This window comes from Manis javanica, chromosome 5, assembly GCF_040802235.1.
Source record: "Manis javanica isolate MJ-LG chromosome 5, MJ_LKY, whole genome shotgun sequence".
Taxonomy (NCBI): domain Eukaryota; kingdom Metazoa; phylum Chordata; class Mammalia; order Pholidota; family Manidae; genus Manis; species Manis javanica.
In genome coordinates, this window is record NC_133160.1 from 135570202 (window position 1) to 135587377 (window position 17176).

Genomic DNA, 17176 nt, shown 5'->3' on the forward strand with positions numbered 1-17176 from the left:
AGTTAAGTTACTTAGAGTTAGTTTCATCCTTTCAGGTCTTACTTTTAAAATTCTTAGGCAGGAATGGTGTTTGGGGCTAGTTATTCCATATTATTGAGGCAAGGCCTTTCTGAGCACACTACCAAATCCTACATGAATGTTGAGATCTTCCAGTTTGCCTGGTGGGAACGGGCGCTAGTTCTCGTGCTGTGTGTGTAAGGTACTATTTTCTTCTAGTCCTTTTAGGTGGTTCCTTTTTCAGCCTTGGGCAGTTACCTCACACTAATAATCTGATTTGTGTTTAGCAAAATACTCAATAGGGATTCTTGAGATTTGGGGAGTTCTCTCTCGTTTCAGCACACACTTCTCTGTTCCTTTTCCCTGTGAACTTCAGCCGCCTTGATTTCCCCAGATTTTTAGCTCAGTCTCCTTAATTCAGGGATCTGTCAGATTTTTCCAGGATTCTCCTTTCCTGCACCATAACATGGAAACTCTCTCAAGTTTGTTTCTTTTCTCTCATAATCCAATAGGATTATGGTCCTGTGTTGTCTAATGCCCACTGTCTTCAAACAATAGTTGTTTCATAAATTTTGTCCACTTTTTGGACCATTTCATGCAGTAAATTTAGGCCCTATTACTCAATTTTGGTCAGAAGTGAAGTCTCTAATTTTTAGAATTTAGTTTGGAAAAAATACGGGTTTCTAAAGATTATGGGCAACCTAACTTTTGGTAGAAGAAGGTAGTATGCAAAGATCAGACTATATTTGAAAATAATGTATTTTTCTGCTGCTTGTTCAATTGGTCCTTTACTAACATTTTCCTGCTCTTGTTAGTATATTTAGCATTTTGCTACAATTCGACCCTTCATTGTATTTTATGTTTTGTTATGTTTTTTGTTCATGTGTATCGTGTGTGGGTGTACATTTTGCCAATGACAGTGTAAGCTCTTTAAATGTTGTGGATATACTTTATCCTTCTTTATATTCTCTCTTCTGGGTATTTATTCATCTTTACAAAATGGGCCCTTTCCCTAAAAAGGGACTCAAAATGAGAGGCTTAATTGGCATTTATAATTAAGAGAAATAAATTGCTTTGTAGAGAGAAACTACAGGATAAATAATGGGACCTTTGGCTTTTAGGTTGATGTCAATTTTGATTTCAGTTGACTCCAACAAAATTAGGTGCCATATGTTAGACTAAATTTAGTATGATTTCAGTTGCAACCTGCTTAGAAGAATACTCTAGGCTGACATAAAGATTGCTTCCTAAACCTCATAGATCCTGCTTTTCCTCTGCTTTTTGTGAGGCATTTATTTTCTTTTTCTACTTAGTGAACTTGAAATCATAATTCACAAGTGTATGAGATATGGATTGAACTCTTTCAACCTGCTTGATGAAAGTGGTATTGAAAAAAAGATTACATTTGCAGAGAAAACATTTCTCTGTAAAGTGAGCTCTCTGTTAATTGTACATAATATTATCTGTGAGGTTCCTTGTAGGCTGTTTCCTTCTAATCATGCACTTGTGGACTGTTCTTCTTTCTCACTCCCTTCTCTACTCTCCATTTCCTCATTCACCATTTGTTTCATAAAATGGTAAGGAGAGCATGTACAGAAAATAATTACTCTATGCCCTTAATATAACTTAGAATAAACATGATTAAAGAGAAAAAACTGTTGCAAAATTATAGTATACCCTAAGGACAGACATGACAATTTTGGTAATAATTTGAGCAATCGCTTTCCTATATTAGTATGGACAATCTATATTTGTCTATATAGTTACTTATTGTGACTATTAAAGTAGAAGGAAAATTATTTTAATGTTTACCATGCATCTGTATTCAAATACAGACTTGTTCTACACATGAAATAATTTGATAGAAAATAGTGAATTCCATTTTGATTTAAACACTCTTAATTTGTAAATAATTTGATCTCAGATACTTATGCAACAATACGGTGACACTGTTTACATGTCTAATGCAACATTTTATTTAAAATTTATCTGCCTTTATGTTTTAACTACTAATTGTGGTGAAAAACTACAATATATTAGGATTTTGAGATTTTTATAGTAATGTATATGATTGCTTATGTAAGATTATGAAAATAAATACTGGGGATTTGGAAATTAAAGCTTTTGGAATTTCTATTTTTTCTTTAAGGGATGTCATATATATTGGATGTTTATTATTGTTACTCTGTGCAGTAGATACTCTTATTCCTGTATAGAAAACAAACATATACAAAACTCACTGAAATGCATATAACATCTCAGAATGTCTTGTACCATAGAACTAAAAAAAAAAATTAGGTAGTTATCATCATGAACTCCTAAAATAAAATCATGTATAACTCTAATTTACAGTCCTAAAAGCCTAATATTTTTGTAGATTTAAATTCTAATTATCTGTAAGAACAGATAATATTTTGAAATAGAAGATTTTTGATTCAGTTTCAAATATATCCATGTTATTTTTTATTTAGCATTTTCAAACTTTAACAGAAAGTTGAGTGGCAAAGGCATATTAATAAAAATTAGTTTTATAGAAGCAAAGTAATTTTAATTATTTGATCCCTTTGAATTTTGTATAAATCTACATAAAATTACATAACCAGTATCATTTTTAATATACCATTTCAGAGCACAAATGCCAATCTGAACATGAGAAAAAGAACAAATGCCTTGGTTCACTCTGAATCTGATGTTGGCAACAGAACTCAGGTGGGAAACCATTCGAGGAAATCTTCCATGACGGGTCAAGGATCTTCTGAAGCCACACCACAGTCTTACTTAGCTTCCAGTCCAAACCCATTCAGCCATGTAAATGCAGCAGAAACTATATCTGCTGCAAGAGCACTTCCAATTGCTCCTCCTTCTACTCCTAGTAGAACTGGGTTTGCTCCCCAGCAAGCATCTGCTTCTACCCATCGTGTGTTTGGATCAAGACTGGAGCGGATTAAGACCACAGTTAATACCATAGGGGCTTCTGGGAAGTTGTCAGCCACTACTCCTCCCTCTGCTCCACCACCTTCTGGATCTGGCACAAGTAAGATAGACAAATATGCCCGCATTCTCTTTCCAGTAACATTTGGGGCATTTAACATGGTCTATTGGGTTGTTTATTTATCGAAGGACACTATGGAGAAATCAGAAAGTCTGATGTAATTTTGTTGCTTTAATAGTTTCCCAAAAGATGATGAACTTAGTGCAGAATGTCTTTTTAAATGTTTTTAAAGATAAACAACTATTCTTTACTAAAATAAAAATTCTGTGTAATTTTTCCATTTAAAAAATTCAAGCCAATTATTGGGAGAGTTAATTAATTCCTCAGTGAAGAGAAAGTGAGCTATCTTTCATTTCAGAAAGATGATTTAAATAGAATCAATTCAGCATTCAAATTAGATGGAACACAGACCATCCTGGAAAGTTGGGAGAAGAAAAATAGGGCTATTACAGATACATGGTATGTATTTATGCATTGAAATTTGAAAACAAACTATGACATTTTTAAATATACAATGGGAATATCAACCATCACCCTAAATTTTCCAGTGGCACTGACCTTAGTCAGAATCATTTATTGGGTATTATATGCAGTGACCTTTGGAGATCCTCTTAGTATCCTCAAGAAAAGGACTTTCCCTATTAAATGAAACATTTTTAAAAGGGAAATGGAACAAAAACAGTTACTGACCAAACAGATTGAAACCTCTGCTGCATCAAAAACAAAGACAGAGACCAAGGGAATTGTGTTGCCTGTCATATGTTGGCCAAATAAGACAGAAATTTGACAATTTGAAAACTTGTGCTTTGAGCCAAAGTTTAACTTACTGTTTGAGTTCTTTTTGATAGTAGTTCATTCAGTTATGTATTCTTTCAACATGTAGTTATTCACAGCCTACTGTGTTCCAGGCATTATGCCAGACACTGTCTCTCTAGCAAAGTTCTTTCACCTGTACGTACAATATTACTTAAATAATAGAACAGTCAACGCATGCTAACAAATCATAAACAGAGGATATTGCATTTTTCAATGGAGGAAATTTATGTAGAGTCTGACAACATATTCAAAATACTTGTTTCTTTGAGAGGATAACAAGTACATTGTTCACATAGTGAATTTTGAGATAAGTACATGTTAGCACAACTGATTAAAATATAACAAAAATGTGGTACAGATTGTTCTATTAGTAAGAAGCATTACATACCTGAAAGTAAAAATCTGGGCACTGTAAGACTGTATAGATTATCTGTCTCCAATATGATCAGGATCCAAGAATAGAATTTGATCAGAATCATGGAATTAGAAACTCAAGACAAGGTCTTTGAGATGCTTTTCCCAAAACATAGACCTATGAAGTTTTTGTGTCCATAGGTCTTTCTTTCTGGGCAGTTTTGTGTTCATTTGGGGGTAGTTTTTCTACAATTCCATAACTAAACTAACTCATTTTAAAATAAAATAATGGCAAGAAGACTAAGTAAAGAAAAAAAAATCATAGCCAAGGGATAGGATGACACTGACTCTGTTATGCAATTTATCAGGATCTTCAGGTACTGACTTTTCTTTTCAGTAGGTAGGCTTAACAACATAATTGAATTTCTTGCAGCTATCTTAGGCTACTAAATCTCAGTCTAGTTTTTTGTTATGTTTCTTCCACATTTTTCTTCTATCCTTCTCCCTTCCTAATCTGGGTCACTGTAAATGAATGTGTTCTGAATGTCTGGGGGAATATTTTGATAGAAACGGCCACTTGCAAACAGGATCTCTTATTTCTGGAAATTAAATAATATTAACTAATTGCATTTGTTTTTCAGTTATTGTATTGTCTTGGAATGGTTGTATATAAGATTTGTAAAATGTGCACATACCAAATATTAATTGTGAGTCATATCTGAGAATTCCCTCTCGACTGTTTCTCTAGATGTTTCCTAGAATCATCGAAAATTTTAAGACTGAAAGATACTTTAGAAATCCTCCAATCCAAACCCCTCATTTACCAATTGATACAAGTAATGTAAGACCCAGTAAAATTTGTATATATGGATATATTTGATGAAGAGTATTTGTATAAAAGAGGCTAGCTACCATAAGTTACTTCATGAATGGAAGTATATTTCTAGCCATGAGAAAAAAATGCTTGAAGTTGTGGTGTGGAAGCTATGACCACTCATTATTCCAATAAAATGACCTTATTTCTTTAGTGAGGAACATATTCCTTGCATATTTATTGGCAAATTCTTAAGAAATATTTCTCTGGCTTTCTTTTTTTTTTAAAGAAATTCTTCTAAAAATTTTACAGATTTTTTAAGGGACAAAACTAAATGATTTTAGACCTCTAGAGATCCAGTTGAACTCAGTTTTTCCTTACCTTTGCATATGAAGAAGATTTTTAAATAAATCAGGGGGCCAAACAAAAAGAAAGGACAGAAATTAATCAGGGGTTCCTAATTGTAAATTTGAATGACAAATTGACCAGAAAGTTTAATCATTAGTACAAAAAGGAATTGCTTATTTCTACACAATGTTAATATTAATAATGTAGAGTTTGTTTTCCTTAACTGAATTCTATCAAATTAATTGAAGGCTCAATTTTTAATTTTGGTCAGCATTTCTATCTTTTCAATAACTCAGAGCTACATTAAACTGAACACTTTCGTGAAGAACTAGTCACTTTTCACTATTAGAAAACCTCACAAGAATCAAAATACTGGAAATTTGTGAAGAATAACCCTGGCTGAGAATGGTATATTTGTATGTCTCTGTATTTTGAATATGAAATTCAGAATTGTTTTATTCAGTATCAGTATCTATATTCTAGCTTTCAACTCCAAGTTGACTACTATCTGCTACATAATTACTTCCTGTTTCCTCCAGGCATGAATAAATATAATAATATATTTACATGATTAATCTGCAGTTAGAAATTACTTGCATTGTGCATATACAGAGTATCTGAATAATGTATATCTAAATTGGACCTCACAAATCTTTAATTAGAATAGGAGGAGAGTAACCTTCTTTTATAGATGGAAATAAATCATAGAGAAAATAGTGACAAAGATAGACACAGGGCTTGAATGAACTTTGAGAGAGAGGTCATTTTCAATCACTTCACCTTAGCAGAGACCATGTTTCAAGCAACACATTAAAAAGTTTGTGATTTATTTACTATGAACTGGTCAATTCTGCCTAGCCTAGGAAAAAAAAAACAATCTCCACTCCCTTATTTTAGTAGTCCCTTCTTCTAGATTGGTAAATTACCTCCTGTGGAAAAGCACCACATAGAAAAATGGGTAATCTGATATCAAGTTCTGAGCCTATTGTGGTTTTAGACAAGTCACTTAACCTCTTGATTCCTTATTTAGAAGAGGTGGGAATTAAATAATACCTAAGATTTCTTTCAATTTTAATATTCTCTGATTCTCATAGTAGACAAGAAATAAGTATATTGTTGGAATTGACACAGTCAATACTTTGTGTCACAAATAGATGTTTATGGGGGAAAAAGTCTGATTTTAGTTTCACTGCTTAATCACACTGGTGACTTGTCTCAAACTAAGGTTTCCTTACCTTAAAAAAACTCCTCATTTAAAAATGCATATTTTCTTCCTCATGGAAGATTTTATTCTTTAAAGACTGAAGAATTTTAGTTATTTCTCTCTTCTGGGTATTTATTCATCTTTACTAAATGGGCTCTTGCTAAATGTTATATACTGTGCAGATTTTTAGATATATATAGATAAACATAACTGGGGCCTTCCCTTCCGGGTGGTCACAGTCTGGTAGTGATAATAGATGTGTAGACAAATAACTATGGGGTGTAATAAGTTCTTCAGTTGCGTAGAGTAGGGCCAAAACTACGGTAATATGAATGAACACTCACCTTTGGCACAAAAATATATGAGGGCACCAAAAACCTGAAGAATCAAAATAAATAATATTTTGAAAGAATGTTTTTAAAAATCAAAATGCATGATGAACAAAATATCCAAAATTTAGAAAAACGCAGAATCAGTAGTATTAATTTTTCCTTTTGCACCAGGCTCTAATATTGCTTGGCATGGCACTGATTTAGAGGGTAGACAAGGGACAAATGTAATTTTATAACTTCGTTGATGGGGAGGAAAAAAGACTAATGGTAGAGAAGGCTTCACAGAGATGATACTGAATTAAATTTTGTACAGTAATTTGGAGTTCCAGCTCGTCTGCCTACTTCCGCCAAAAAACAACAGAGCACATTTTTAGCACCACCTGAAGCACAAAAAGAGATACAGATTTGGAATTTCAAGGGGAACTCTTACTACAAATAGTTCAGGATAGTGGGAGGGAAGGGTGAATATGGGGAAGAGAGAGAATTGATGTTGGAAAGACCTTCTGGGCCTGGGTTAGAGATAGTTTTGTGTAAATTACCAAAGAGATTAGATTTGAACCTGGATTCATGGCAATTTATTGAAAACATTTCAGGATAATAAATTGCAAACAGATATGCTATGCTTCTGTTTTAGAGCAACCACCTGATTTGCTGTATGAGCTATGGAACAAGGGGCATGAGTCCAAAGGTGGTATAAGAATTGAGATGTCTCATTTTTCCTTTCTCTCTCAGTTAATCTTTCTTTCCCATTTTTTCTTTTTTTTTTATTCCCAATGGCCTCATTGTAATTTGTGAAAATGATACCTGATCATTAAAAATCAAGATAGGTATTGCAAACATTTTAAAACAATCTCAAAATCATACCACTGAGAAATGACTGTTTCATGAATATCATGCCACATGCTTTTGAGTAGAAACATTTGCAAGGAAGAGCAGACTGTTTAAAAGAATTTCATAAATTTAGAAGCCAAATATGCCATATATGAATGTTAACTCCTAAAAAAAACCCATTACATTTACCTTTATCTAAATTTAAGATAAACATAGTAGGGTAAAACTGAAGAAACTGTTGAAATTTGGATAGTGTTTAGTCATAACAAGAGATTTTGAGGACTCTGTGACTTTTTATCCTATATTTCAATTTTTACTTGAGGAAAGTTTCTCCTGTTATGTATCTAAATAATTTTCCTTTCAGAAGTCTAATTATGTAAAGTCTCTTTTGTCTCTATAACTATTTATAATATTCTGTGTTATCACTTTAATCACTTTTGTATTTTTAAATTTGTTGTCAACTTTTGTCAACCATATGCAAATGAACTTTCAGTTTTGTTTATTCTATTTCGTAACCTCTAATGTAATTTTAAACTTCATAATATTTTTGTACATTTACATTGCTTTCTTAGTCTGTGCTATTTCATTTTTCATTTATTTCTGCTGTTTTATAATCTCTTTATGGAAACCTTGTATCTTTTCTTTAAGCTTCTCACTCTATTAATGAGATTACATCTGTAATTATTTGCAACTACAGGGAACTATTTATATAAACTTTTCCTGCTTCCTAGAACAATATTTTTTTCCTCTGATATGAACTTCATCAGCTTTTTTCATTGAGGTTTTTGCCTCTTTTGTCTATTTTTCAGGCTGGTTTCTTTCTGTGAATCACTGAATGAAGCCCACAATTTACTCAATTCATAGTGTAGGAAGTGGTGGGAAATGAATCAGATCAGACCTAAGTACCTGTTTAAATTTCAGGTTTCAAGCCCACCTCCCCATATCTGTTTTATCTATTGCTCAAGGCACCATATTTTTTCCCTGTTTTTGATATTCAGGTGCTCTATGTGGCTTACAGTGTGAAACTCCCAGTCTTACTTTCTCTGCATTGTTAGTGTTCTAGTGATTATTCCCTCTTCCTCCTGCTTTCCCATTTTAAGGCTAGTTATACAGCAGGCTGTTTCACAACTATCAAATATAGTTTATCAGCATTTTTTCTTGACCTCCATAGTCTACCACTTAGGAATGTATAACTGGAATTTCATGAGGACAGACTTGATTTTTCTTTGCCTGACCATGGTCCACCTCATGGTGACTCAAACAGTCTTTGCAAGACACTTCAGGACCATAACACTTAGTGAAATCTGTATCCTATCCAAGATATTCACCCATTTCCTTTCTCCTGTTAATGCAGATGTCTCCTTATCTGGAAACTATTTATCATAGTTTGTTTTCAGTTACTTATAATTACAGCCACGTTTTAAATTTTGTTTTTCCCAATGTTTCATTGTTTGTTATTTTTGGAGGGATTTCATAGAAGTGCAGTGAGTTGTAAATGATTTTATTTCACCATCTTAAATGGCATCACTATCTATCATTTCTATTTCCATTAGACAAGGGGTGGACCTGAATATCTTCTACTGACAACCAGAGCTGTATGGTTTTTCCTTCTGTATATGAGGTGTCATTAGGATCAAGTATTAAACATGGATTAAATTTGTGATAACACAATCGATAGAAAACAATTCCCTTTTGAGAGAAGAAAATAGACTGTATTGTAGGAAATAAATATTATTGCAGTTTACCTTTGACGGACGTTCTTTTTCAGTCTTTGGTATATGTGACTGGTATTCTGCATTCTGTCTTTGCTGATGTTTGCTGATACAGTGGAGTATGTTTGTTGTCATTTTGCTGAGTATATGTACTGTTTCCTGGTTCAAATATGTAATCAATCAGAGCTTTTATTTTTCAAAATACATGCAAGTCATCGTTGGTTGGTGAGGTAAGGGACTTTCTCTGTAAAATGAATCGATATCCAGTTGTCATATAAAACCATGTTCTGTGCTATAAGACAGTGAATGGCCATAGTGAAACAAAGGGTTAAACTTTCCATTGGTTTATCATTAATGATGAAAACTTGTTAACAATGTTATGCTAAAAAATGTTGAGAATTGAAGAAGAGATTAAATATTCTGTTTGGGTTTTCAATTGAAATGTTGCACAAACTGAGGAATAAAAGCTTATCTGCCTGCTCTCTGAATAATTTTAAATTGTTTGCTTAATTGTATGGTTGAAAATAGTCTTTATTAAGGAAGTAAAGAAAAATAATAACATATATTTCATCATATCATGAAAACTAAATGTTAACCCTTGAGCTTTATTATTCTTTCTCAATTAGAATAGCAAATAATAAAGTACAATAAATAAAACAGTTCAAAATTTGGTTAGTTCAAAATACAGGTGTTTTGACTTCATGGAAATACAGTTTTCTTACAAGGAACACATTTCTAGAGCTTATAGCAATTGTATTCGACTCACTGAAAAATTGATGATTTTATTTTAATAAAATACTCATGTCTAATACTCATAAGTATATTAGATAAGGGACACATATTGTTATTTTGGTTTTGCAATTGGTTTTGCAAAAAAAGGATACTATCAAATGTTGCTTTAGTATTTTAAAATAATTCATCAGGAAATTATTTTTTTAAATGGTGTCTCTAAGCAAGCCTCCCTTGCTTCTCAAAGCTAAACTTATTGCTCATGGTAATAAACTTCCTTTGCTACTTAAAACAGAATTTATACCTGATCATAGCATTGCGGAATAATTCAGGTTTCAATTTCCCACTGGAGAATGAGTTTTTTTAAAAATAAGAATTTAAATTTCAATAAAATTTGACCATAGACACTTTTATTTTAAGATAAATGCATTGGAGCCAAACTTTGGAATCATTCAAATATAAACATTGTATCTATCTAATGCATTTTTCTATCTAAATTTAAAACAATAAGCATAAACATCTTTGGAGTGTTTTTGGTTTAAGATTTTTTTCTTCTGAGTATAAATAGCCTATCTTTAAATTGGTAACAGTATTGTTTCTGACATGGTCTGTCACTTTTGGAGCCCTGCCTCTATCATGAAGTATTCCTAGTTTTCACTTACCTCTAATCTCTGCATGACCAATACCATCATCTAGATTGTAGTTCTGTCAAGTTTTCATGGATGGGGAAGTTTTTTGTGGGTGACCTGGATGAAGAAAAGTTATATGTCCTGTGATATCTGATGCAGCACAATAAAAGCCTTTTCACTCAGTGGTTCTGATTAACTAAAGGGATATCAAATGTATATGTATATGTATATGTATATGTATATGTATGTGTGTGTGTATATATATATATATGTAAATATTTATGATAAGTCAACCATTAACAAATTACAGCAACCTATGACTTAATCTCAAACTGGGAGAACAAAGTAAATTTTTGAGAAACCGATTGAGGCTAACTTATAAAATATGAAAACTTACACTTTTCAGTGTCTAGCTCAGAACATTCACTGTAATTATTTTAATGAGAGAAAGCACTTAGAACACTCTGATGGTCTTTAATGGAAGTGGGTTTTTTGGAAAAATTTTATAATGTACCATGAAACATTCTGAATGTAACCCTCTTTGTTTTGAAACAATCATTTTCTGAAGAAAAAAATAGGCTTTTGATTTATACCTTTAAAAATGAGAGTGTACCTGAGAAAAAAAGTGTTGACCACAGATTTTCTGCAAGATGCACACATACACACACACTCCTATATGAAAACAAACTAATAAAATACATAGTATTCTTTTTGGAGGGGTTCACTTTTATGACATACTGATTGACTAAGTCCCCTCCATAGTTAATTGAATTCAATTAAACATGATTCTCATTATGCATTGAATGTTTGTGTCTCCCAAACATTGACATGGGGAACCTCTACTCTTCATGTGATGGTTTTAGGACATGGGTGTTTTTGGGAGACAATTGGGACTAGATGAGGTTGTGAGTCTGGACCCTGATGAATGAGATTGTATGTGAAGATTTATTAAGAAGTCAAGAGTCTGAAACCTGAAAGAACCCAACCTTGCTGGCACCCTGATTTTGGACTTCCGGCCTCCATAACTGTGAGAACTTTAAGCCACCCAGTCTATGGTATTCTGTTATAGCAGTCTGGACTGAGTAAGCCAAAACTCTACTTGGTGTGAGAACATTTCTATTAAAATTTTAATATTTAAAGTGTATAGCTCTTTTATTATATAGTGATTTGTGCTATGATTTGCAAAGTTTTTTCTGAAAGTCTCATGATCACCAAATCTTGTTTCCAATTGAACTGACTACTAGTTAGGAAGTGCCTGTCTTTTATTTTCAATATTAACAATAAAGAAGTACAGCTAATATAGAAGAAAGTGGAAGTCAAAATCAAATAAACAAAAGTACCTCAACACAAGCATAAGCAGACAGGTAGGAAAAATAAGTGAACAGTAAAGTTATTATGTCATCTCAAACTGGATTATGTCAATTGTTTAAATGATACTAATTTATTTGATGTAATCTGAATAATTCCTACAGAGCTCTGTTTTGAAGTATAATGTTTAAAGGCTAATTTTCTTTCTAACTGATTGGAAGCTGAAGCTCAATGCTGGCTGCTTGGTTATGAAAATACACCCCTGGGGTGATTCAATAATTATCCACTTACTTACAATGTTACCTAATCTGTATTATCATCCCTTGTGCATTCTGAAAATTCATCTCTTTCATAAGAAATTACATGAAAGTCTTGCTATTATATTCTAGGATGTTTTCTTAATGTCAAGTAAACATCCATCATGTGGGTTCTTAAATGCTATCCTCATTTTATTCTGGAGAATGTAAAATAATGTCATCCATTTAACATTGGTTTGGATTATTTTCTCATTTGAACAATCTGCAGGGTAACATTCATCATCTCTGTATTTTAGGTAAATGGATTCATGAATCTGTACCTTTAGCATTAAGATAAATGCTAGTCAGTGGCATGATTTATTTAATAAAGCCCGTATGTCTGCTTGTGGAATAATATTATTGTCAAGATACTCCATGTGCATTTATCATTTGAAAACTAAACAGACTGATACATGTGTGCTCTTAATAGAGGGAGATATCTCAATTGGCATGTTACCCCAACATTCTGATACATTTACATTTTTTCCTTGACTTCAGTTTCCTTCATTTTATCTACTCTCTCCTTAGTATAAACATAATTTAGCATGATGCTCAAACTGCTTCTCTTATAGATTTTGGTGTCCCTACCAGTGCCATGGAGAAAAGAGAACAAAAATTTTTTTCTCCTGCATGAAAATGGAAAAGATAAAGATATTCTATTTTTGTGTATTTTCAAGTGCTTAGTTTTCCAACAATGCATCATATGATGTATAATACTCCTCCATAAATGAGAACAATATACTTCATTCATAAGTAAGCCTAAGTACAATGTTTCTTTTAGCAGAAAAGTGAATGTGAAGGAAAAAGCTATTGCTCTTTATTTTGAAAAAGATTGCATTGTGAATAGAATAATACCTCTGGCCCCTCTAAGAATAAACTATACATAGAATTGAAAATGCCCTGTAGAGACTGTGTTAACTGAATTATTCAAATAAAAGCCCCAGAAAGCAGATCTGAAATGCTGGCATTCAATGTAAAAGTTGAGTGATATGTAGTCCATTTTCCATTACATAATTACTCCTTGAATTTCTGCTCCAATGGTGGCCTTATTTCTGGTCCTTGGTCTCATCTCTCCAGCCCCACCCATTGTACATGTTGATATCAGACTATTTCTGTTCATTTCACACTTGCCTTAGAGTCTCTATTGTTATTCATCTCTTGGGGATAAAATACAGGATCCTTACCATTACATTCAGGGTGCAACACAATCCAGTTCAAATGTCACTTTCATTGTCTCTATCTACTTAGTCTATGACCTAGCCACCCTGAACAACATGAAACTCTCTGAACATAGTCTGCACGACTGTATCTTGGTGACTTTTCAAGCTAATCCCTTTTCCCTGATTGCTTTTCTCCTGCTCTTGTCTTGATGACCTCCTATAAATCATAGCGCTAATATCCCCTATCACTGAGACCATCTCAGATTCTCCTTAACAGAATTAATTCATGGTGTTTTTCCAAGTTTCTTATATGTCCATGGTAGTATCTTTCACATGAAATTATGATTATTATGTAACACAATTTTTGTTATTTGTAAAGTGACTATATTTGGATAAAGGATGAATAGACTATGTTCTCTAATTAAAGTTCACAGTTTTATCTTGTAAATTTAACAAAATTAAAATTGATGACAAACAGAGAATCCTAGCACTGAGCTTAGCAATTCATAGATTTGGTTTGCTGGATAATTTGAATGGAGTTGATTGCCAAAGAGGACAATATGACAACAACAGCTTTTAATTTATTTATGCATTTTGATAAAATATTTAATTGTTTAAAATAAGTAGGCAAAACAAATTACTTAATACAATTTAATTTAAGATTGTTTACCATGACTAAAAGCAGCCATCCTTATCCTCTGAACTAGAGGTATTAATCATAATTCTGACATATGCTTAATAGCAATTGGAGGGGGATTCACATGTATATATTTCAGAGTTGTAATACTGCATATTTTTGTTAATAAATATAACCTCACTGTTCTTGACTGTCTTTTCCTTATCTGCCTTTTGACAAGAGAATATATATACAAAATTAAAAGGATCAGCTTCATATCAACTCTTATATCATGGTTGACAATTTCACTTCTATTTATACCACCTGAGAATTTTGGTTTTCCATTCAAGTGCTCAAATAAATTTGTAGTTCTTTGACAATAAGCCTATTTTGATTTATTAAACATGACTTCCTCAGATTATACAAATTATTTTGGTAAGTAATTGTAGGATAGAGTTAGTTCCACTGCTTTCAGAAGTAGAGCATTGACCTAACATTGTTGTTCTATTAAAATCTTATTTTAGTGATACTATATTAATGCATTGCTAACATATACCAAACTCCTTCTTATAGTGAGAGTAGGAAGAAAAATATGGTATCAAGGAGGTAAGAAAGTGAGAAAATTAGAAACAAAAGGAAGTATTTCGAAAGAAAGTTCCACGTGGTTTTTAGTTAGCCTCTAGTAGAATGAAATGAAATACTTTATAAAGCAGAGTGCAAATCCACTATGTCTAGATCAATTTTCAAACCTTACACAATTAAAAGTTAATGTCGGGGCACAGTAAATAATTTAGGCAATGGGAAGGACAGAAGGAGAAGAATCTTTTTCAGCTAATATAATGTGATGTGTACTTAAGCTGGCTGTTCTAATTTCTGAATTGTTTGCATCGAAATATAGATGTTTATTATGATACTGCTGTGGACACAATCAAATTGCTGTTGCTGATCTAACTACTTGTACTGAGTGTTGTTGGTTTTGTGGATATAAATACAAAACTAAATTAGCCATTTCTCCTACCTGCTGCTTGATTGACAAAAGATAACTTCCTTAGAATACAAATTGATTTTTATTTTATTATGTAATAATAATTTAAAGATAGAAAGGAAGCTGTGGAAATAAAAATCTAGGAAAGGCAGAAATACTAAGCAAAATGAACTGTTTTAATGTAAAAAGTGATTTGTTGTGTCCCCTGTATTAACATGTTTTTCTCTTTAGGAATTTCTAGCTACTCCTAGCTATAAACATTTCAAGAACAGACTATGCATGACCTAATATTTTGTTTTATTTTTAACGTTTAAAGGTTACTCTTCAGACTACATGATCTATGCTGGTAATATGGTATGGATGGAGATTATATACAAGTGATTCGTATTCAAGAATTAGTATCACTTTTTATTTCTCTTGAGAGAAGCAGCATATCTGGTACTATATAAATAATTGAGTCATATGTATATGACATAGATATGTTTTTGTAGTAATGGTAGTGATTTTACTTTCAAATTTAGTCTTTCTTTACAGTGTCTTCATAGTTTATATACATCTTACCACCTGATATGATGAAGCTGAAAATATTTTTGATGAGTTTAACAGATGTTGGCATAAATTATTAAGCAAGCAAACATACACACAACACTGTAAGTGGAAGACTTCAACTGAGATACATAACATGACAATATAGTGCCTCACCTACTACATAGAGACAGGTTAGCACAGTGGTGGTTCAGGAGCTCTAGATTCATGTATCACCTAATAGTGTGTGAATTTATGTTTATTATAAAACTCACTGCTGTTCAGTTTCCTCATCAGTCAAGTAAGGATATTTATCTCAAGAATGGTTTTAATGCTTAAAGGAGTTGATGAATGTGAATAGGTTCTGAAAAGTCTTGGCACATAGTTCAGTGCTCAATAAATGTTGGATGTTATCCCAGTTTTCTACTGCTGCCTAACAAACTTCTCCAAAATTTGATGGCTTAAAATAACAATTGATTATATTTTCCCCATTGTTCTTTTGGCTCATCTGAGTGGTTCTCACTTGGTGCCTCTTACGCAGTTGCAGTTAAATAGCAAGTGAGGGTGGAGTCAGAGGGATGATTTTCCTCTGAGGCCTGACGTTTGAACCAAGAGGGTTACAGTCGTGGTGGCTATTTGAGGATTGATCTTTCGATATGACCATCTTGTGCTTTCTCATGGCTTGGAAGTCTCAAAAATCAAACATCTTACAGGACTTTCTTAGCTTTTCCCAGAGCAAGCATTCCAAAGATAAGAAGTGGAAGCACCATGTATTTTAGTGCCCATCTTAGAAAGTGGCACAAATAGGGCATTTGTGCCATATTCTACAGGTTAAAGTAGTCACAGAATCCTCTCAGATCCAAGGAGAGGGGACACAGAACTTACCTCTGAAAGGGAAGAGTGTCAGTGTTGCAGCCAACTTTAATCTGTCACATACATTAACATTATTCAGTGGCCTGTTTAACGAATGACAGCATTTCACAACTTCTTGGCAGTTGAAAGCTTCTGTGGAATTTAGCTGTGTTGGCCATAGATTCTCTACATTGAAATACTTATAAAGCAAAACAAAACAAATGGTCTTTGAATAATTAATTTTACAATCAGTACAGAATTTCAGCCTATGAAAAAATAACCCAAGCTAGTATTTCTCTTTGACCTGTGTCACTTGATGTAGTATTTACTACCACTACCTAATAGTCAAACAGCAATCCAGAGGAGAGGATATAGAGGAATAATCATTTATTCTTCAATAAAATCCATAACAGATACATATCTTTACATTTATAACACTGTGAGAGAACTGGATATGTTTCTCTTGGCAGGGTGTGAAAATCAGAGGTCATTCAGGTTCCAGGGAAAAGAATTAACAGGATAGAGCCCCTTCTTGCTAAACCTTAGCTAAAAATAGCAGCACAATTAAATAAAGGACTCTGAGCTTTGGGATTGTGACAGTAAAGACACAATATCCTTGTGCTATTATATCATTCTCTCCCCTTAACTATCTCTTCACCTAGCTAATTGATTCCAG

General features: G+C 32.9%; 1 protein-coding gene across 1 annotated transcript in view; it reads left to right on the forward strand.

The window, feature by feature from the left end:
* The window catches only part of GABRA4 (gamma-aminobutyric acid type A receptor subunit alpha4), a 70135-nt gene extending 57414 nt beyond the window's left edge, over positions 1 to 12721 (forward strand). Inside the window, exon 9 of the mRNA XM_017650988.3 lies at positions 2626 to 12721. Within this exon, the coding sequence (XP_017506477.1) occupies positions 2626 to 3150 (525 nt within the window). The 3' untranslated portion in view covers positions 3151 to 12721. The remainder of the gene's footprint in view (positions 1 to 2625) is intronic.
* The last annotated feature ends 4455 nt before the right edge of the window (positions 12722 to 17176 follow it).